This window comes from Mirounga leonina, unplaced genomic scaffold (genome assembly GCF_011800145.1).
Source record: "Mirounga leonina isolate KUSES-001 unplaced genomic scaffold, KU_Mleo_1.0 Mir_448, whole genome shotgun sequence".
Lineage (NCBI taxonomy): Eukaryota > Metazoa > Chordata > Mammalia > Carnivora > Phocidae > Mirounga > Mirounga leonina.
In genome coordinates, this window is record NW_023270758.1 from 1062108 (window position 1) to 1084979 (window position 22872).

Consider the following 22872-nt stretch of genomic DNA (forward strand, 5'->3'; position numbering starts at 1 on the left):
GTCTCTCTGGCCCCCAGACAAGAGCAGTGGACATCTTCTCTGCTGGCTGTGTGTTCTACTATGTGCTTTCTGGCGGCAGCCACCCGTTTGGAGAAAGTCTTTATCGCCAGGCAAACATCCTTGCAGGGACTCCCAGCCTGACTCACCTGGAGGAAGAGGCCCATGGTGAGGGGGGACAGGGCCTGGCAGAGAAGGGAGGAAGCAGGGCATGGGGCTCGGTGGGCCTGAAGCCATCCCTCCCGTTTGCCCCTACAGATAAGGTGGTTGCCAGGAACCTGGTGGAAGCCATGCTGAGCCCCCTGCCGCAGGCCCGCCCCTCGGCTCACCAGGTGCTAGCCCACCCCTTCTTCTGGAGCAGAGCAAAGCAGCTCCAGTTCTTCCAGGTCAGAGGGAAATCTTGGGGATGGCCCTAAATAAGTCCCAAGTTTGGGCGCCGAGTAATAAGGGGAAGCCAGAGTGGCTGGGGAGAGACTTGTCTCTCTGTTCCAGAAAGCCCAGCTCCTTCTCTGAACCAAGCTCTGGCCTAGACGCCTAGACGTTGCCGGGCTGGCGCTCCACGTTCTGCTCACTACCAGATTTCCCAGCCCCAGCCTCCATCCTGCCCCCACCCCACCCCCGGGTGACACACGCCCCCATGCCATTCAACCCTAGTTGTCGCTTCATGTTACAACGGTGCCCAGATAGCCCATCCCACTTGTGTGACCTTGAGCAAGGGACTTGGTGCCTCTGAGTCTGTTTGCTCATCTGTAAAATGGGGACAACAGTACTTACCTCACAGGTTGATGAAGACCTGGCAGGTAACATGGAGACATGGCACCGGGAAGCTGTACTTGAGGGGCAACAATCCTTGTCCTAAACCAAGAAGCTTTTGCCGTTTGGCTCCCCCAAGCCATACGGCACTTCTGGGCCTTGTGGCCTCTGAAACTGCTCATGAGGCTCAAGAGCTCTGTGGGGTCCTAGGACGTCAGTGACTGGCTGGAGAAGGAGTCTGAGCAAGGGCCCCTGGTGACAGCGCTGGAGGCGGGGGGCTCCGCGGTGGTCCGGGGCGACTGGCACAAGCACATCTCTGTGCCGCTGCAGACAGGTAGAGGCCAGCCTTGGGGTGGGTCCGCCGGACGGAGGGGAATCCAGCAGAGGCAGCCTTGCCAAGGAGTTTCCTGCCCACAGATCTGAGACGGTTCCGGACGTATAAGGGGACGTCAGTTCGAGACCTGCTCCGTGCTATGAGGAATAAGGTGTGCTCTAGGGTTTGCACGGGGCCTGGATCACGGGGCAGCCCGGTCACGGCTGAGCGGGGGCTCTCTCTCTACCTCCCTCCAGAAACACCACTACAGGGAGCTCCCGATGGAAGTCCGGCAGGTGCTCGGCCACGTCCCCGACAGCTTCGTCCAGTACTTCACAGCCCGCTTCCCGCGACTGCTGGTCCACACACACGGCGCCATGAGGCACTGTGCTTCCGAGAGCCTCTTCCTGCCCTACTACCCGCCAGCCTCCAGGGCCAGGGAGCCATGCCCAGCCGGGAGCTGAGGCCACCAGCCAAGGGGTGGGCCCGTGGCTGAGGCCGGCCTCAACGACAGAAAAGACTGGCCAAGTCTCAGCAGCCTGGGGCTTCTGGAGCAAAGACGCACCCAGAGCCCAGAAGCCAGGCACCCTCAGGGACTACAGAAGAAATAGAAGATTCACATGTTTAATGTATATAAAGGCAAGGAAAGGGCAGTCCCAGATTCAAGAGCGGTATTCTGTACAATGCATATGGTGGGGCTGAGGGGGAAGGGCAAGAGACCGTAGAACCCACACCCGAACATGTACAAAAATAACTTAACACGGCGACCCCCACCAGCAAGGATGTGGAGCTCTCCCCAGCCCCCAGGGCCGGGGACACATTCTAGAAAACGGCACGAGGGTTGCTAACCAGTGCGGGCCAAGGTGCTGTGGGGGTGAGAAGGGGTGCCAGTCCGGAGGGGAGGAAGGCCTACGAGGAGGCCTTGAGACGGTTGGCAGCCGAGCGGGAGCTCAGCAGCTTGTCCACCATGGTGCGGGCGTAGCGGAGCCGGCTGGCCAGCTCCTTGGAGCAACCGTACTCCTCCAGCAGGCTCAGGCGGTACGTGCGGAAGTCCCGCCTCTCGTCGATGTAGGTCACGGCTGCCATCAGCGGGCACAGGATGAGTTTGGTATGGTCCTAGGAGGGAAGCGGGGGGAAGACGGACAGTTACCATTGGTCTGAAGGTCCCAGCTGCTAGCGCATGCCGGGGAACAGAGGGGAGACACTGCAGCTGACGAGGGGTTCCCATCCCACCTTGCCTCACGCTCTTCCTACTGCCTGATGCCAAGCACAGGTCCCACGCCTCCCACTCCCCACCCCACTCCAGGGGCCTGCAGATGGGTACAGGTACCCCACCCCGACTCTCCCCACCCTGGTTCACCTGGAAGAAGTTGATCTGCACACAGCCATTGCTGAGATGCAGGATGATGGCACTGCGGGTGCGAAACCAGGTGCGCAGGTAGGGTAGCCGGGCGAGCTCATCGCCTTCCCGGGGTGTGATGTTGGCACCCGCCTTCAGCAAGTGTTCACTCATGTAGTTCCGGAAATACTTCAGGAGAGTGATCTGGATGGAAAGGGAGGGAGGGAGGCCAGAGTTGGAGCCGGACCCCTGGTACATGCCTCCCTCCCGGCAACACCAGGCTGCGGCCACCAGCCGGCGCTCACCTTCTTCATGAGGGAGTTGGGATGGGAGCTCACGGTGAGGTAGGACTCTGTGCCATCGCGCTCTATGTACTGCAGGCTGTCACCGTCATTGTAGAGGATCAGGCGTGTTGAGTCATTGAAGAGCACCCCCACGCTGTTGTCGCATAGCTGGTACCCTGGTAGGTGGAGGAAGACCTCAGGAAGGGGGAGAAGGGAGCGGGGGGGCACTGGGAGCTGGAAGTAAGAGGCCTGGGAGGGAGACAGGAGATTGTTGGCAGCAGAGGACCAAGGAGCCAAAAAAAGTAAGAGCCTGGAATGGCTCAAAGGGTCACTGGGCCGTACCTGAGCCACCACCCATTCTGGAAGCAACCTACCGAGGCCATACTTGTCCGAATAGTCCACCCACTTGCTGACCCAGAAGATGGGGATGCAGGCAGGATCCTCAGCCTCCTCTGCGACAGAAACAGACAGATGGTTGGTCAGCACCAGAGTCTTCCCCTCCGGTCCACTCAGGTGGCCCCTGCCAGGGAGGACTGCTGGGCACTCCACCCAGGCTCCGTCAAGAGGCCTGGGGCCCCAGGGAAGAGCCAAGCAGGGCCTGTGCCACCACCAAGCCCTGGCAAGCAGCAGGACAGACAAATTCCAGTTCATTCAGTCCATCCACTGATCAAAGGCCCACCTTGTGCCAGGCACTGTCACAGGTGCAGTGAGCGATGGCATAAAACCCAGCCTTCATGGAACTTACATCCTCGTTATAGGGACAGAGGCTGATCAACATAAATATGGACAAAATGTTATTTCTCTCATGGTGAGAGTCAGTGGCCGATGGATTATCTAATTTTTTGGTTCTGAGTGATTAAGAAATTGTCAGAATATATACAATTCCAAATACATCAAAATGTTATGTTCAGGGGCGCCTGCTCTGTCCGTTAAGTGTCTGACTACAGCTCAGGTCATGATCTCAGGTTCATGGTATCAAGCCCCGTGTAGGGCTCAGCTGGGAGCCTGCTTCTCCCTCTCCCTCTCCCCTCGCTTGTGCTCTTTCTCAAATAAATAAAATCTTAAAAAAAAATGTTGTGTTCAGTGCATGTGATAATCCCTTATTTAAATACAGGGGGGTGAGAAGTGCTAGGAGTGGGGGGCCAGGGAAATGCTCATGGGGCAGACATCTGAAGGAGAGTGTGAGCCCTGCACATATCTGGAGGAAGTACATTCCAGAAGAAGGGAACAGTATGAGCAAGAGCCCTGAGGCTCTTGAAGACTAAGCAGGAACCCACCGAACAGCAGAAAGAGCATGTGCAGATGTACAAGGTGGCTCACGGAAGTGCTGGGTGATGGGGCACTGGGGGAGGCAGAACACATGAGTCAGAAAAAGACAGGCGGGGCCTTGAATGCCAGGCTAACCCATTTGGATTTTAATCTATAGAAAACCGGGAACTAACGGTATTTGGGAGACTGGGCCCGGACGAGCCCTGGACACACTGCAGCAGAGACTTCCCCGCCCTCTCCAGGTGCGCAGGCAACCCCATCCCCAGGCCCCTACCATGCCCACCTTGCCTCACCAGCCCCCGCTCTGAGGGCTTGGATGCATTGACGCTGTGTAGCTGCTGCAGCATGTCGCCCAGGTGGCAGTCAACCGCCTCACTGGTCTCCCGGACCACTGGCTCCTCTTTTTCCCGGGGCCGCTCGGGCATGGGGTTCTCCGTGCCTAGGAAGAAGATGACGCATGGTCACTAGCTGGGCACAAAGGCAGCAGGCTGGGAGGGGCACAGGACCCTCTGCCACAGCTGCTACTCTCCCCAGAGAAAAATTATTTTAGCTGCCATTGCTTTGGGTAAACTGAGTCAGTGATGGGTATAGAGCGGCAGCTGCCACACTCATGTGACAGCAGCATGATACTCATACCTCCAGGGCCAAGCCAAGCCCTTAAGGAAGGCTTCATGGCCACACACACCAAAGAGCTTCAGATGCTCTGGCCTCTGCCCCAATCCTGGGCCTCCTGCAGGACACCACCAGTCACTCCAGGAGACAGTGTGAAGGCTCCACCAGCTCGGAGCTGCCCGGCCAAGAATTAAAATCCAGGAAAATGGGAGGGCTCGGTAAATTGTACACAGCTCATCAACAAAATGGATTAAGCAAGCATTTGATGAAAACATGAGATTTCTTTTTTCTACCCCCAAGTTTTATATAGATGGCCGAAGTGTCTGAAAAGATACACTTTGAGATTTTTCTCATTGGTTATATTTGGGTTAGAAAAGCCTGGATGATTTTTATTATCTTTATGCTCTAATGTTTCTTTCCCCACCAACATGTGCTAGTTCTCCTTGTAGAATATGAAATATGTCTTCTAATATTTTTAAGATCAGAGTTTTCAATTTAAAAAACTATCCTGTGGTAAGAACTGAAATGTGAAATAATAAGATATTTGCCCCATGTAGGGCATTTGCTTTAAAAACTCTAACAAAGGAGAGCGCCTGGGTGGCTCAGTTGGTTAAGTGTCTGCCTTTGGCTCAAGTCATAATCTCAGGGTCCTAGGATGGAGCCCCACATCAGGCTTCCAGGGAGCCTCCTTCTTCCTCTACCTGTACTCTCTCTGTCAAATAAGTAAATAAAATCTTTAAAAAAAGAAAAAACAAAAAACCTCTAGCAAAGGGGCACCTAGGTGGTTCAGTCATTAAGCATCTGCCTTCAACTCAGGTCATGATCCTGGGGTCCTGGGATCCTGGGATCTTGATCCTGGGATCAAGCCCCATGTTGGGGTCCCTGCTCAATGAAGAATGCTTCTCCCTCTCCCTCTGCCCCTCCCCCGTTCTCTCGCTCAAATAAATATATATATATAAAATCTTTAAAAAAACCAAAACTCTAGCAAGGGGGTGCCTGGGTGGCTCAGTTGGCTGGGCAACCAACTCTTGATTTTGGCTCAGGTCAGGACTCGGGGTAGTGAGATCAAGCCTCATGTGGGGCTCCCCACTCAGAGGGGCATCTTGCTTGGGATTCTCTCTCTCTCTGCCCAACCCCCTCGCTTGCAGGCTCTCTCTCTCTTAAATAAATACGTAATCTTAACAACAAAAAAAAAGAAGCCACCAAAAAACCAACTCTAGCTGGGGACCTGGGTGGCTCAATCGGTTAAGCATCTGACTCTTGATTTCGGCTCAGGGTCATGATATCGAGCCCCCTGGGACGCCTGGGTGGCTCAGTGGGTGAAGCATCTGCCTTCGGCTCAGGTCATGATGCCAGGGTCCTGGGATCGAGTCCTGTGTCGGGGTCTCTGCTCAGGGGGGAGCCTGCTTCTCTCTCTACCACTCCCCTCGCTTGTGTTTTCTTTCACTCTCTCTCAAATAAATACATAAAATACTAAAAAAAAAAAAAAAAGAGATCGAGCCCCATGTCAGGCTCTGCATTGGGCGTGGAGTCTGCTTAGGATTCTCTCTCTCCCTCTGCCCACCCTCCCCCACTCTCCACGTGTGCTCTCTCTAAAAAAATTAATAAAAATAAAAACTCTAGCAAAAAAAGGGGAGAAGGTAGAAATGGATAAAACCAGGTACAGGCAGGCAATGTTGCTAACTACTGAAAATGGATGATGAATACACGGGGATTCCTCATACAGTTAGTTCTCCCTACTTTTGGGGAAGTTTGAAAATTTCCAGCATATGGGGCGCCTGGTGGCTCAGTTGTTAAGTGTCTGCCTTCGGCTCAGGTCGTGATCCCAGGGTCCTGAGGTCGAGCCCCACATCAGGCTCCCTGCTCAGCGGGAAGCCTGCTTCTCCCTCTCCCACTCCCTCTCCTTGTGTTCTTGCCATGTCTCTCTCTTCAAATAAATAAAATAAAATCTTTAAAAAAAGAGAAAATTTCCAGCATAAGAAGTTTAGAAAAAAAAAGCTTTATATTCAAAAATTCAAAAAGAAAAATAATCTTGGGGCACCTGGGTGGCTCAGTTGTTAAGCATCTGCCTTCGGCTCAGGTCATGATCTCAGGGTCCTGGGACCGAGTCCTGTATAGGGCTCCCTGCTCAGCGGGAAGCCTGCTTCTCCCTCTCCCACTCCCCCTTGCCTGTGTTCCCTTGCTCGCTGTGTTTCTGTCAAATAAATAAATGAAATCTTTAAAAAATAATAATAATCTTTAAAATAGCAATATTTTATACATTACAGGCCAAAGAATAAAACCATGAGTACATGTTGATATAAGTAACCAAATAAATACATGAGAGGGAAGCGACAGCTCTTCCTTATGGAAGAATTCCAATGAATTACTTTAGGAGTGGGGAAGACAGAGGAATCTCCATTAGAATAACACATTAGCAACTGCCTTAGGGAGATCCACCAAGGATGCAAGAGTCTGAGGAGAAACAGGACTGTCTTAAAGTCACTCCAGCAAGGTATTTATTAATTACAAAGGGAAAAATTGTAATTCTGCAGTAGGCATCACCCTAGCCAACTGATCAAGATTAATATTACCAATTAAAAGAAACGGAAAAAAAAAAACAAACAAACCAAAAAAGGAATCCTTAACAGTATTAATTACAAAAAAAAAGGGCGCCTGGGTAGCTCAGCTGTTAAGCGTCTGCCTTCGGCTCAGGTCATGATCCCAGGGTCCTGGGATCAAGCCCTATCGGGCTCCCTGCTCCGCGGGAAGGCTGCTTCTCCCTCTCCCACTCTCCCTGGCTTGTGTTCCGGCTCTCGCTAACTCTCTGTCAAATAAATAAATAAAATCTTTAAAAAAAAGCAAACAAAAAACAAAAAACAAAAAAACCCCCAAAACCAAACCCCTCCCAAAAACCAACAAAACAAAACCTCCCAAAACCAAAAAAACCCCCCAAACCAAAAAAAAACAGTATTAGATTACAACAGAAACAAATGAATTTATATATTAAATTGGTGCTATATCCACACAGAGGAAAAAAAGTATTTCAAACGACCTTTTTAAAAACACTAAATATCCTTAGTGAAACATTCTAAGGACAAATGGAATTTGAATAAGCTAAAACATCATTAAAAAAAATAATAAGAGGAACTAGTTTATAGATGTTGAAAAATGTATGTATATAATAGTGTAAGGAAACAAGATTGTCAGTTGAAATACAAGAATAAAATCAAAGAAGTAAAAATCATATAAAACTGTATTTGAACTGGACACCTGTAAATTACAAAAAGTAGTAACTCCAGAGTAGACAAAACAATATTGTACCAGTGTTAAATTTCCTGAACTTGCTCACTGTGTCATGTGCTGTGGTTATGTGAAAGAATCTTTGTCTTTAGGAAAAATACACTGAAGTATTAAGTGGTCAAGGGCAGGATGTATACAACTTACTTTTAAGTGGTTCAAGAAAAAAAGTGGGTGTATATACACACATACGCACATAAACACACATATATAACTTTATATACACTAAAAAGAGAAAGATAAAGTGTAGAAAAATACTAATTGGTGGAGAAAAGGGAGCTTTTGTTATTCTTCCACCTTTTCATAATCTGACTGTTAAATGTGTGGGGGGGGTGGGGGCCCACTGCATTATGCCCTACATATATATTTGAAATTTTTCATATTTTTTTTTCAATGAACCATCAAAGTGTGATGTTAGGAATTTTTTAAGTGCTAAGCGTTTTTTGGGCGTGGCATTCAGTCCACTCTCCTTTTTCTGGGCAGGAGAGGTATGATCCAGCCAGGGTTAAAGTGTGTCTTTCCCACTAGGGTCCACCCGGAGGAAGGGCATTTTGCTTTGGGGGGGGGTGGGGGCTGTGGATTCAAGGACGGGCAGGTCCTACTGCACGCCTGGGCTCTGGGGGCCACCCACCCACACATCTGAAGCCTAGGCTCTCTCTGGGGGTCTACTGTTTTACCTTTATTGAGGACTGTGAGAGGCTTCCGGCTGCTGGGGTCCAGACTGCTGGGAGCGATGGAAAATCGGGGTGCAATGGTGAGACAGGTGATGGGGAGCCGGGCGGGGATGTAGCCGGAGGTAAAGAACTCGTCATTGAGCAGCTCATGAATAGTGGGACGGGCAGTAGGATCTGTCTGAAGCATCTTCTGGATGAGGGAGGCGGCCACAGGGTTGATGTGCTGGAGCAGAGAGGGAGGGCCGTGAGTGGGACATGACGGGGGACCCGAGGGCAGTGCTGTCATAAAGACACCACAGCCCCTGGCCCACATAAGCCATGTTCAGTGGCCACAAATCTGCCAGGTTCCCCATATTGGCTTTACTGAGTTGGCAAATGTCAACCTAAGCTGTGAGAATGATCACTTCTCCTTCCTTTTGAGACTCAAGATTCACTGGGTTTCCCCTGAATTTGTTCTCCAGTAACTTAAGTTGCTCACCACTAGGTAGCACTTGAGAACACAGGCTGGGGGGGTCATAAAGACCTGGTTAAGTCCCAGTACTGTCCCTAATAGCAGCTGTGGCAAGGGACCCGACTTGCTCAGGACTTTGTTTCATCCTCTGGAAAGCAAGACACAGCACCAAGCCTGGGGTCCTACTAGGATTCGATGGGGGACAACCTAGCCCAGGTCAAAGGCATAGTCACAGGCTAGCATTAGCCGTGCACTTACTATGTGCCAGCAGCGTTGCAAGCACGTCATGTGTATTAACTCACCGACCCTTCACAAAAACATCTAAGGGGTGGAGTCTCTATTAGCATCTCTCTTTTGCAGAGGAAGAAACGGAGCCCAGAGAGGTTAAGTGCCCTTCCTAAGAACACATACCTAATGAGTGGTGAAGCCAGCATCCACACCAAAGCACTGGGGTGGTCTCGCGCTCCCACTCTGAACCCTCCAGGGTCTGTCCGTCTGACAGTTAAATGACCCTTTGTGACAGATTTTGTCTGTCTGTCCTTACGGAGACAGGGCCCTTGACTTCACAGGAGTCAAAGATACCAAACCGGAAAGCAGCCACATGTCGGGCTTCTGCAGAAACAGCCTGTTCCTTTCCAATGCACTGACGCCAGTGGTTGTGAAAATGCGCACCACTTTGGATTCACGGTGGTTCAGGATTCTGTGAGTGCTTACTGTATACAAGGCGCCCCGCGAGCTGCTCCCTTTTATAAATGGGAAACTAGAGTTCAAGAGATTCAGGCCGCTTGCCCACTGTGATCCGGCTGCTACGTGGCAGAGCCCAGTTAAATCAAGAAGGTCCATTTCCAGAGGTTAAGCAGCACTTCTGTGTCTGCCTCCCTACTCCCTCCCCATTTTTTTTTCTCTTTCCACATCTTTTGGGTTATCTACCCAACCTCTGGGGATCTACAAACTCTCCCCCCTTAGAAAAGATGCCTCTGTGCATACATGTCAAGCTCTGTTTGTAATATCAGACACAGATCCATCGAAGCTCTATGGGTACCCTAGGGGTAGGGTTGACCTATCTCTGTCCCCAGGATATGGCTGGGCTCAGTAAACAACTTTTGGGGAAAAATAACCCCAAAAAACAAAATAAATTTAAACTTAAAAAAAAAAAAAGTGTTTTAGTCACCTTGGGAATACTGTAGTCGTTCTTCTTGATCCGGAGGTAGGTCTCTTTGAGGCAAGAGGTCTCAAAAGGTGGTTTGCCCACTAACAATGTATACCTGTAAGCACAAGGGGGCTGATTTGGCTCGAGGCTCCCAGCCAAAACCTACCTGCCAGAGAAATCATCTCAGGGCTGGCATCTGGAAACTCTGACTTTGGGGCCCCCAAGGATAGTCCTCAAGTCCACAGGAGCCAGGACACGGGTGGGGCTGAGCCCTCAGGAGAAGATAGGCGACAGCACCAGGACTCTTAAGACTAGCAGTGACTTTCCAGCTGGAGCCTATAGGAATCCAGGGCCCCAAAGGCTGCTGGCTAGTACAAAACAGGTCCCAGTGCATGGGCTACCTGCCCCTATCGAGGCAGCTCCACTTTGACAGTTCTGCACTCAAGGCATGAAGTTTTCATTTGAAAAAGCTCTACTGCAAAGAAGTACGGAAGCCACTGCTACAACTCACTTCTCCTCCTACCGGTACCCTGGCAAACAACAATAAAAAAGAGAACACCCAAAAACGCCCAACTCTCTGCCCACCACCCACCCACCTCGGGAGGCCTTGATCCAGACTTTATTGTGCCTGGAAATCACCCAGGGATCTTAAAATCCAGATTCTGAGCCAGTGAGATTCTGCATTTCTAACAAGTTCCTGGGTGATGCTGCAGCCCTTTGCACCACACTTTGAGTAGCCAGGGCCTAGAGCAGGTTTGTGGAGGCCTCCCAGCCCCCTTCCCCAGGGCCATAGCCCAGGCTGCTGCAGGAATCCCATAGGATACACCAGTGACAAGAAAAGATATGGAAATCAGGCTTTGGTTTTGGGCAATCTGTTCTCTGGAGCAGCCTCTTCATAGCCAGAAAGGTCCAAAGGATAAAGTCAGCCAGGTGAGACATCCAAAAGGGCAGGTACATCCTGAGACAACTCCCAACTTACATGATACACCCAATGGACCACACGTCCACCTCGAAACTGTGCCCTTTCTTGCTCAGCACCTCAGGAGCTATGTAATTAGGAGTCCCACACAGGGTCTTCTTGCGTTCCCCATCATATTCCACTTTGGTTGCCAGTCCAAAATCCCCTGGGACAGAGGGAGGAAGAGGGGGTACTCAGTTGCTAGCCTCTGTCATCTGCCAATGGAGAAAGCTGGTACAGGTGTGACTGTCAAGAACCAGGGTCATTTCCTCCCTTGGGTCCCTACTCCTTGTAGGCAGCAAGGCTTGCCCAAGATGCCTCCCACCATGTTGGCCCAGGGGAGGGATCTCCCAGGGCCCCTCCTTGCCCCTCCCCTTAGAAAGGAGGGCCCTCAGGGATCAACAAGTAAAGGTCAGGACCCCTATTTGGCAAGTTTGTGAGTTAATAACAGGGAGAAGTGGAGACTATGGAAAATCCAAGGGAGCCTAAGGGGAACAGCTGCTTTTCAGCCCTGCAAAGAGCTGCCTGAGGGGATACTGTCTCAGAACTGCGGCAACTTCCAACTGTTTAAAAGGAGTTCCAAATCCTAATTTTTATGTCAAGCATCCCAATTTATATCTGTGAAAACTAATTCAAATTCTTTTTTTAAAAAAAGTACTGTGTGGAAGCACTAAAAAATGCATCTGCAGCATACAGGCTTGGGGCTCTTGGTTTTAAATTTCTGTACGAAAGAGAGGATTCTAGAGGCCATCAATAGCCCAGACTTCTACCATCCTTTTCCTCCCTCCCTTGTTTCCTTCCTATTTCCTCCTCCTCATTCCCGCTTCTGGGGGTGTCAAGCACCCCTGCAGGCCCAGCACTCACCTATTTTCACCTCCAGATCCTCATTCAGGAAAAGGTTGCCCAGCTTGAGGTCCCGGTGAATAACCCGGTTTCGGTGCAGGTACTGGCAGCCAAGGACAATTTGTCGAAGGTAGTAGCGGGCTTCCGGCTCGGTCAGTGCTTTCCTCCGCTTGTGCAGCTCCAGGAGAGACTGAGTGGGGGAAGGAGAGGAGGAATGGGGAGCCGGTACCGAGGCACAGGGGGAAGGGCTTGTCATTAAAGGCAGCCCAGGGCGCCCCACCCCATTCCTTCTCCAGGACAGCTGCGAGCCTGGCCACTACCGTTCATGGCACCCCTTCTCCCACTAGCTGCCTCCCAAGCCTCCTACCTGGGATGCCTCTTTCAGCCCCACTCCGGGCAGCTCCGAGTCCACAGCATCCCGCCCCCGGCCTTCGCGCAGCAGGAGATCCCTTTCCAGCCGCCTCTCCTTCCGGAAGCTGCGAAGTCTGGCTCCAACCACCCTCTCCCCGACCCAACCCTACTCCGGAAGCTCCCGAACCGCAGCACCCCTTCCCCGGGACTCCTCCCTTAGCAACTCCGGAAGCCCTTGCGTCCAGTACCAGGATTCTCCTCCTACCCGCGCCTCCCCCTCTCCGCTCAACACCTAGCGTCCAGGAGCCGCCTTCCCTAGCAGCAACAGGACTCGGGCTCCACTTAACCTGAACCCCCTCCCCCTAGCAGCTCCAAGTGCCAAGCACCCTCTCCCCTCTCCTCGAGACCTTTACAACCCCTAGTTCGAGGTTCCCAGCACCTCCTCTCTAGCAGCTCCGAGCCCCCCGAGCCCCCCCAACTCCGGTCCCCAGGCAGCGACACTCACCCTCCGGCGGCAGAGCTCCAACACCACGAATACGAAGTCGCTGTCCTCGAAAAAGCCGTGGAAGCCTACGATGTGCTGGTGGGCGAGGCTGCGGTGAATGGATATCTCCATGGACATCTTCTCCTTCTGGTGCGGCTTGAGCAGCAGCGATTTAGGCACGATCTTGCCAGCGAACACCTCCTTAGTGTCAGCGTCCGAGATCTCGAAGCACTTAGCAAAGCCGCCCTTCCCCAGAAAGCGTCCCCGCAGGTAGCGTCGCCGGCTGCGCGGGTCCACTAGGACCTCCGGGATCTCTTTCGCCGGCGGAGCGGCTGCCGGGGCCCCGGGAGCTGCAACTCCGGGGCCCCCGGCTTTCCCTGGGTCGGCTGGTGCCCGCGCCAGCTTCCCTGCAGTTGCCGCCGCACTCATGTTCCCGAAGTTGCTCCGCGGACCTAGCAGGGTCTGAGCAGAGGCTTGGCACCGCTTCGCTCCTCCTCGAATTCAAACGCGGCGCCGGGAACGTTACAAGAGCCTGCGCGCCACTGATTGGCCGCGGGGATTTAAAATCCAAACCCGCCCGCCGCGCGGCACGATGGGAGCGCTCGGCACCGCCGCCTCCTTTAAACCCGTACCCTGTCCTGGGCCGGGGGAGACTTGATTGACAGGGACTCGCGCACAGCAGACACGTGGGATGCCTGGGAAACCGTACCCGGCGTGGGGATGCCGAGACCCGGCCCAAGGAGAGGGGGGAGTTCAGGGTTTCCCCCTTTCTCCGCGGCCGGGGAAGTTCCTGCAGTTCCCATGCACCTCCTCCAGGAAGCTTTTCCTAATACCTTCCTCCACCCCCACCCCCACCCCGCCTTCTAGACTATAAACTCTTGAGAATAGAGACCTGGCAGGGCAGCTTTAGGCAGCCGCCTCCGATGTCCTCAGCTCTCTTCCGAGACACCCCAATAAGCTAAAACCCAAGTAAAAACACGGAGCTTGCCAGGCAGATGCACTTTCATGGCAAGGCCCCTACTTTCAGAATAACAGCTGCTCCTAAGCCCCTCCGGAATATACAGCAAACTCCACTCAAAGCACATATGGTTCAGGGACCACCAGCATTACCATCACCTGGGAACTTGTTAGTAAGAAAATTTCAGGCCTTACCCCAGACCTCCTGATTCAGGAATCTGCCTTTCAATGTGACTGCCAGGTGATTCCCACACATACTGCTGTTTGAGGCTCACAGTACCAGCCCCCCGCCCCCCATTCAAGAAAGTTGTCTGTCCAGCTTGCTCACTGCTGTATTTCCCAGGGTCTAAAAGAGTGGACCCCCAAGTCACTGGTGAGAGGAAGGATGGCTGGTTGGCAGAATGCCCAGTAAACTGGTAGGCCACAGCCAAACACCCTGCACGGGTGTATTTTGTTTGGCCTCCCACTTCTGAAAATTTGGATTCATTTACAGCACTTAAAAATCAAGAGAGCTTAAATAAAACTTCAGCTTGGTGTTTTTTCCTAACAAACAAAAACTAGAAGGTTCCACAACTCTATGCCACATACTTTCCCAGTTTGCGATAGTTCCCAGCTATCTCCCTAAGCCCATTTGCCTGACTTCCCAAAGTACGTGAGTGGCAGACCTAGAACAGCAAAATGCCCGAGTTAGAAGCCCTTTCTCTGTTCCCCCCTGTACCCTATGATGTCTCGGATAGAGCCCAGCAAGTATCAACCATATGGTAAGTATCCCTTCACCTGCCTCCCGATAAACTGAGAGGTGATGATGTCTTTCCTAGCCCATGTCCCAAGCTCCCAGAGCAATGCCTAGTAAAAAGGAGTAACTGAAATGTTTGCTGAATAAAAGGAAGTTTTTTTTAAAAATTAACTTGCTATTTTTTATCCTTGTGGTGTGTAATCTTCCTATTGAAGTTTAAGATACGTAGAGAAAATGTTTACATAACTGTACAGCTCAATGAATTTTCATAACTTGAACCCACCTCACATAAACAACACCCAAATTGAGGAAAAGAACACTACCAACACCCCAAAAGTCCCCCTTGTGCCCTGTCTTGGGAGTCCCCAAAACTACTCTGCAGTTTGACGACTTGTTAGGAGACTCACAGGACTCAGCATATAGTCTTACTGTCAGCAGGCTATAATTTATTACAGCGAAAGGCTACCAAGCAAAATCAGCAAAGGGAAAAGGTGCATAGAACAAAGTGCAGAGGAAACCAGGCGCAGGCTTCTCAGAGCCCTCTCCCAGTGGAGTTCCACAGGACACAATTCCTCCAGCAGTGGGTTATGATAACAAGTGTGAAATGTTATTTGCCAGGGAAGCTCCTTAGAGACTCAGCATCCAGGGCTTTTACTGGGGGCCGGTCAAGTAGGCACCCTCTGCCTAGCACATACCCAAATTCTGGATTCCTGGAAGGAAAGCAGGTATTCAGCATAAACCATATTGTTTGCACAGTTTAGGCAGAGTGAGCCACTCTTATCATTTAGGGAATGTTGAGAATCCTCCCGAAATCCAATTACCCAGATGTCAGCCAAGAGTCAGCATTGCAAACAAGGACAGCAGTCTCAGGCCTACTCTGTTAACTCTCTTCTGCACTGGCCCCCACCTTGGCCGTTGGCCCAGGCTTCTATACAGCAAGTTTATTATCAGTAGGACCCCATGCAAAAGGATGAGACCAACCTGCAGTACTGATCTCAGTTATGCTCCTTAAAGGTCCTACATTTAGCCAGTTAAAATAAATCCCAATAACCCATAATAATCCCATTAAAATAATCTAATATTTTAGATATGGTATATGTCAACTATACCTCAATTAAATAAAAACAACAGTCTATCTTAGAAAGTCAAGTGGCTCCCTCACTAAACTTCTGTATGATTCATTTTTACCTGGCCTGAGATACCAATTCAGGTACAGCAAGGCTGTGGCCAGCAAGTTCAAGCTGATCTGAAGCCTTCCAGGGCTAAGGCAGTGTGGCGAGAGGGCACAGAGACAGAAGTAGACTCCCAGAGGGTACATGGTCCCCCTGGAAACGAGTTTGCAATGTTAGGGTACCTCAAGCAGGGCATATGTTAGGTGGTGGAGGTTAACAGGACACCCAATGTAAGCCTCCTGCCACGTGGCCTCCTGCCCTGGAGTTTCCAATTCAGTCTGAAAGATCCAACCAGCCCTTGGTTCTGCTTGTCTATGATACAGGTGTATGCATCTCGTGAGTGTGCGTTCTGTGTGGGAAGTGCAGGAGCCCAGCCCCTCTGTTGTCAGGCAGTGCTGCGAGCTGTGAGCACAGGCTCAGCAGTCTGAGCTCAAAGTGCTCCAGTGCATGGAAAGGCAGCTCTGGAGTCTTCTGTCAGGAAGAACAGAAAGCTTCCTGATAGAGTTCTGAAGAACCAAGGTCATAAATGCCCCCCAACCACTTGCCAAAGGCTCCCCAGGTGCCAGTACTTTTCTCCACTGTTACAAAATCTTCGGGCCCCGACGTTCAGCAACCCAACAACATTCTTTCAATCACCTCTTCTCCTCCAGGCCTTTTATCTGCAAGGGCTGTATGCAGAAGGCACAAATGCATTTTTGCAGGTAAACATTTTTATCTCACTTAACCAGAAAGACAAATTCAGGAATTGGTCAGGATGTAGGTTGAACTGTATCCCTAACCGCCCCCCCACCATTCCTGTGCTGAAACCCTCACCCCCAGTACCTCAGAATGTGACTATATTGGGAGACAGGGCTTTCAAAGAGGTGATTCAATTAAAATGGACTCACTAGGGTGGGCCCTCATCTGATCTGACTGGTGTCCTTGTAAGAAGAGAAGATGAGGACACAAGACCGAGAGGCGACTACGGCAGAACACATGGGAGGGTGGCCACCTGCAAGCCAAGAAGAGACGACTCAAGAGAAATCAAACCTGCTGACATGTTGGTCTTGGACTTCTGGCCTCCGGAACTGTGAGAACACACATTTCTATTATTTAAGCCCCCCAGTCTAAGGCATTTTGTGATGGCAGCCCTAGCTGACTAATGAAGATGAAAGCCTGAATTTTCAAAAAATTTCAAAATGGGTTTACAGAACCTCGCACTCCTTTTATCCAGTGAACAGCCTCGATCAATCCCTCTCTGGAGACAGCTCTATTCAGATAATGAACCTTACTAAGTGTGGATGGAGGGGGGTGGAGTAAGAAGTAGAATCAGACTATCAGCCCATTGTGGTGAGTTGCAACTAATCTAGAAAGTTGAACACAAGTCAGCAGCAGTGAGACATCCCCATCAAGAAGGCCAAAGTCTGATCTGTCAACAGCAGGGGGAGAGGTCACAGTCCCTGTGATGTGCCATCCCCAAATGTGCAGCTGTTGGCAGGGATCACAATTAGGGTGCGGGTAGCCTCCAGGTTAGCGATGAAGAGCTGACCAGCAACTTGATCTTAGAGGGTCTCGTAAGAGAACGAGGCCTCTTCTGTGGGCGTGTATGTGGTCTGATGGTCCAGCCAGCATCCACGATGGAGGTCTTCACCCTTTAGAGCTCCACAGAAGGGGTCCTAAATCTCCAAGGTCACAAGGTCTGAGTCCTTTTCATGGAGCCTGCGTCTGCTTCCAGGTCAGCACGGCTCCTGCTGGGACTGAAACAGCTCCCTGCGGCCTGTAGCAGTTCTCAGCTTCGTCACATCCAGACAAGAAGAATCAGGGGATCTGGGACTCCAAGAGAACCAGCTGCTTCTCTCTGGCTTGTTGCAGAAAGACATACTGCAGTACCAGACAGCCATGGTCCAGGTCCAAGTGATGAGCAAGGCTTCCTCTTCCTGCTGTCAGTCTTAGAGTCCGAACTGACTGGCTCAAAACCATGCGCATCAGGTTGGCCAGTCATCGGCCTCCATGCGTCAGACATTTGATTTCGACTAGGGCTCACTGGCAATTTAACTGCTTTTTCCAATTCCAAATGTGCATTGTCATCCAGAAATTGCCTCTCTTTTCATGTTGTCTCACCTTCCAGAGGTTCCAACAGACATAAATCAGCAAAAATCATCAGTCCTGAAGACTTGTTCTGGTCCAATACTCAAAGAATTTAAACTCCAGCACACCCACTGGTAGCAAAACAGGGGAAGCTGTGTCCCACCAACACCTTCTTGATTTAATTTTTTTTGCATCTCTCTTTGATTGGGATGATCCCTCTAGCATTTATGAAATTACAACTATATAACATTTTAAATCAATTTTATCATATTTCCAGATATAAAAGTCACAAAATACAAAGTCATTTTTTAAAACTTCCCCTTTTTTTCTCATTGCAAATTTACTCAAACCCCTAGCAAATTCAGCACTGACAGAATTATAACCAGGCCTGAGGTGCTAACTCTTTTTTGCAGAGGTAGAAACAACCCCCTATAAGACTTTGAAACAATGGGATCAAAAGCCACTTAACACCCACTGCATGTATATTTTATTTATTCCATCTAGGAATATTTTTTAAGAAATGATAAAGCATTGAAGAAACTTTAATTCCCTTTCGACCTTTAACAACTGTTTTCATATTCCTTTCTAGTTCTTGTCAACATGGACTTTTGATCAGTACAGCTGCAATTATGCCACGTTAATACCATCTATCTGCAGAGTGTCCATGAACGCTTACTGAGCCCTTACTAGATGCCGTGCATGGGGCTAAGAGCTTTACAGAGATGATCTCCCTGAATCCTCACAAAGACCTTATTCCCATTTTGAAGATGAGGAAACGGGCACTATTGCCTCAGGTCCTGTAGGCAGGAGGTGGCAGGGCTAGAATTGCAACCGAACTCTGCTAACTCCAAAGTACCCCTCATGCTGCCTCTGGGGGCCTTGTCTGTCTGGCTAGCCACCAATCCCAGACTCATTTGTTCACTCACTCACTCCCTACCAAAAAGCAATATGATGTATATCTTAAACTCATGGACCAGAGAACCCCGGGTTCAAACACCAGTTCCTCCTCTTATCAGCTGTATGACCTTGGGCAAATTACTTAACCTCTCTGTGCCTCTACTTCCACGTCTATAAAATGGGGATAATTATAGCGCCCATCTCCTAGGATTCTATATGTGGGACGTGCCTATCTCCGAAGGTTCTTGTGAAGAGCTTCTGTGAGGACAGCACTTCAAACACACCAGGTACGTGGTCATGCCCGCTGTTGTTGTGATTATTGAAATAAAGAGAACCTGTGGCTATTCCCAGGGAGCTCAGGGTCTCCAAGAGGCCTTGCAGTTCCTGAGTCTCATATTTCCTTATTCTCCCCTTCCTCTGGCCCTACTGCTTCCGCAGGCTCTTGCTATTCCCAAGTCAGAAAAGTGTGCCCAGCAGACACCAAAGGTTAGATGAATACAGCTGAAAAGAGGTATGTTGGTAGGGCTAAGAAAGACCAAGGCTGAATGTCCAGACCCAAGGTCTGAAAACCAGAGAGGGTGTGGACGCCATTCTCATGTCTCTTCTCTTAGATGATTTTCATATGCCTGAACCATCTGTGTGATGGCCAATGGACTTGGAGATACAGAACAAGCCATCTCTTCTCCTTAGGGAAGCAGGGACATCTTGTGCTAACTCTTCTCACTTCAGGATCTGGGTCAGAGTGCTTAATGAAAAGTAGGTGTGGCCAACCCACCAGCAAAAACTTCAGGAAAACAAAGGATTAACCGACTGGGCAGCAAGGATCCTCCTCAGAGCCAATTGCTTTGGAGGCCCAGGATATTGGGGGAACTGCATAAAACATGGACTTTGCAGCCAGATAAGACTTGGCTTTGATTCTAGCTCAGTCGTTAATTAGCTGTGTGACACTGGGCAAATTTACTTAACCTCTCTGATGATCAGTTTCCTCCTCTGTATAATGAGTTGTAAAGATCCCTACACTTTTGACAGTTGGGAGGATTAAATGTTTTCTAATAAGTGCCTGGCAAGGAAGGGTGATCTCTTCTTTGTGGTGGAGTGATTTTAAATGAACAGATGTTTTTAATTTTTTTTTTTTTTAAAGATTTTATTTTTTTGACAGAAAGAGACATAGTGAGAGAGGGAACACAAGCAGGGGGAGTGGGAGAGAGAGAAGCAGGCTTCCCGAGGAGCAGGGAGCCCGATGCGGGGCTCGATCCCAGGACCCTGGGATCATGACCTGAGCCGAAGGCAGATGCTTAACGACTGAGCCACCCAGGCGCCCCCAGATGTTTTTAATTTTCTTCTAAATTTAAAAATATGGGGGCGCCTGGGTGGCTCAGTTGGTTAAGCGACTGCCTTCGGCTCAGGTCATGATCCTGGAGTCCCGGGATCGAGTTCCGCGTCGGGCTCCCTGCTTGGCAGGGAGTCTGCTTCTCCCTCTGACCCTCCTCCTCTCATGCTCTCTGTCCCTCATTCTCTCTCTCTCTCAAATAAATAAATAAAATCTTAAAAAAAAAATATGTAAGAATGTTGTCCCTTATACTGTGAGGGATTTCACTCAAGATGTATCACTTTCTAGTAATAGTTGTTAAACCTACCAGTCATTGAGCGCTTACCCTGAGCCAGGACTCCTGCTTTACACGACTGAATGCATTTAAATCCTCATAACAACCCCTATGCATGTTCCCCATTTTATGGATGAGAAATCCGAGGTTCCACAAGAGGAGATAACCTGCCCGAAGTCACAAGGCTAGTAAACAGCAGGGCCGGGATTTGGTCTGCCTGCCTCCGGTGCCCACAGTCTTCACCACTAAGACCCGAAAAAAAGGTCTCCAGGCCTCCATCACAGCACTCTGTTTCCTTGGCTTTCTCTCCTACTAATCTGTAAGATCCCTCCAGACAGGGTCTGGCCCCATCTTATTCTCCACTGTATCTCCAGGAGCTAAGTAGGGGAGGGCCTGGCACTCAGCAGTGGCTCAAAAGGTATTTGTTAAATGAGTAAATGGGAGATGTAGCAGGTGGTCAGGGTCCCACCTTCCTAGCCCTACAGGCAGCAAGTGTATGTTCTAGAAAAGCAGAACACCATTACTGGGGGCTCTAGAAGAGTTTCAGCGATCACAGATTTACAGAACTGGTCCAACCTGGCAGGACGCTTTGCTGACAACTGTTTTGAAATAACCAAGCCTTAACACATTGTCTCAACACTGCCAATGTCATTACAGGGGCCTCTTAGCTCCATAGAAGCTACCCCCAGGGGACCAGCCAGCTAGATCTGATCACCCAAAGCAACCAACCATGTTCATTAATGCTAATTTGTCCTGGAGAATGGCTGAGGGCAAGTCAGAACATGTCTGGGGCTCCATGTTCTAGACCCCTGTGGGCTCTCACTGGCCAGATCAATACACCAAGAAAGGCCTCCCTAGCCACCAAGATCCCTTCTTTATAGCTGAGAAGCTTCCAAGGATGTATTAAATAGAAGCAATGTTTGTCTGAGTCACTTCAAGTCTGTCATCAGCTACACGGGTCAGAGTGACTAAGAAGGGAATTGTGGCCTTAGGCTCTGAGTGAAATGGCCCATGCAGAAGTGACTAATTCAGAGGCACTGCAGATCCCAATTAACCACGGGAGCCCTGTGCAACCACATGCAACAGATCAGTCAACATGAGGCACACGAGTCAGTCATTCAACCTTGTTCCCTGCACCGGGGATCCCGCAATGTGAGACTTATCTAGGCTGGGTAGGGACTCAGGGGAGGAGGGGCTCACATCCATGTAATCACCCCATTAAGTATGTGCTGGATACCCACAGGCTCACACCTGACTCCTCAGGAACTCACAGCTGGGTGGGCCCAAACAAGAACACAAGTCCATAACTAAAATTCTATCTAGGCCTTAATAGGGGTCCCTCCACAAGGACTCGTGGGGTCCACAAGGAAGCAGTTCCAGGCAGAGGAGCATCCTCTAAATGACTCTTTATTGAACACTCCACTTTGCCTAAGCAACATCCTCTCTGTGCCAGGCCCGGGTGCCTCTCATAAGGCACCCCCCCAACAAGACCAAGGGTAATGAGAGACTGGACAGGTGGTTAAGGGGAGGCAAGGAGACTATGGACAGTGAAGACAACTGGAGAAAAGGAAGGGCCTGAACTGGACAGCCCAGCAGCCATTCATCCCCTCTTCTGGTAATATCACCTCCTCCCCAACCACTAGGCGCCAGCTCTCAGTCCATGTGGGTATGTGCCCAGGTCTAGGCAATCAGTGCACTCCATTTTCCTGGCCACAATGATGACTTGAGGCTGGATACATCCCAGGTTTGGGCCAATGACAACCAGGTCCAGGGGTTTTGTCAAGGAAGGGGAGCTCTTGGGGCGCCTGGGTGGCTCAGTCAGTTAAGCAGCTGCCTTTGGCTCCAGTCATGATCTAGGGGTCCTGGGATGGAGCCCTACATTGGGCTCCCTGCTCAGTGGGGAACCTGCTTCTCCCTCTCCCTCTGCCCCTCCCCCTGTTTGTGCTCTCTCTCTCTCAAATAAATAAATAAAACATCTTAAAAAAAAAAAAAAGAAGAAGGGGAGCTCTTTCTACCAATAACTGGAGCTGGAGGGTCACTTGCGAAGCCAACTCAAAGGGAAGCAGAGTCAAGAGCTGAAGAGACAGATCCCTGATGATGCTGTTGTGAGTCTTGGAATATGGCCTGAAACTCCATCTGGCCCTAGCCTTATCAGCTCCACGAGCCAGTGAATCCCCCTTCTACCCTAAGCCAACTGGAAAGAGTTCCAACCGAGGTTCTCCCATCGGTCTGCTCTTCTGGGAATATTGTGAGGACAAAGAGACTTTCTTCTCTGGGATTTTAAAGGTAATTATCTGGTGACAGATTGTCCCTGGGGTGAGAGCCACCATGGAGACAGAGTCCAGCTGGCCTTTCCTAGGACACACAAGGCTGTCAACAGCCTTTCTAACAGTATCAGTCCATAATTATAGACTCTTTTACTGTCTGCAGTAGCTATTGTTTCTGTCTGCCCAGCACCTTGCTTTGGTGATGGGCTCTGCTGTTTCTCCACCACGGGGCGATGGAGGAAAGCTCATGACCCAGATCAGGTTTATTGTAGGGCCTTGGCTGCAGTGATTAATCCAAGAGGGTATGGGATTCACCAGAAGTCACTGAGAACCTTTCTGTGGGACTTCCCCAATTAGAACTGGAGGGAGGAAGCCTTTCTTTCAGGGGCACCAAGCTCGGAGGGTACAAGTTTGG

The 22872-nt window shown here is 50.4% G+C and overlaps 2 protein-coding genes across 2 annotated transcripts in view; one reads left to right on the plus strand and one right to left on the minus strand.

The window, feature by feature from the left end:
- Positions 1–1590, plus strand: part of ERN2 (endoplasmic reticulum to nucleus signaling 2) — a 14768-nt gene extending 13178 nt beyond the window's left edge. Inside the window, exons 17-21 of the mRNA XM_034988025.1 lie at positions 18–165; positions 256–383; positions 961–1084; positions 1168–1235; positions 1321–1590. Of these exons, the coding sequence (XP_034843916.1) occupies positions 18–165; positions 256–383; positions 961–1084; positions 1168–1235; positions 1321–1527 (675 nt within the window). The 3' untranslated portion in view covers positions 1528–1590. The remainder of the gene's footprint in view (positions 1–17; positions 166–255; positions 384–960; positions 1085–1167; positions 1236–1320) is intronic.
- On the minus strand, positions 1060–19763 carry PLK1 (polo like kinase 1). The gene is made up of 10 exons (XM_034988040.1): positions 12779–19763; positions 11944–12112; positions 11101–11245; positions 10143–10236; positions 8524–8743; positions 4239–4394; positions 3061–3138; positions 2708–2862; positions 2424–2606; positions 1060–2179 (listed from the first exon to the last, which is right to left on the minus strand). Exons 1-10 carry the CDS (start codon positions 13184–13186, stop codon positions 1973–1975), a joined length of 1815 nt encoding a protein of 604 aa, XP_034843931.1. The 5' UTR covers positions 13187–19763; the 3' UTR covers positions 1060–1972.
- Positions 19764–22872: the final 3109 nt, after the last annotated feature.

Excerpts from the sequence above, each read along its gene's own strand:
- PLK1 (XM_034988040.1), bottom strand. The coding sequence starts at position 13,186 with ATGAGTGCGGCGGCAACTGCAGGGAAGCTGGCGCGGGCACCAGCCGAC. Across the intron at positions 4,395-8,523 it reads TCTCACAGTCCTCAATAAAG|GCACGGAGAACCCCATGCCC; the intron begins GTAAAACAGTAG and ends TCTTCTTCCTAG. Across the intron at positions 2,180-2,423 it reads TGCAGATCAACTTCTTCCAG|GACCATACCAAACTCATCCT; the intron begins GTGAACCAGGGT and ends CTTCCCTCCTAG.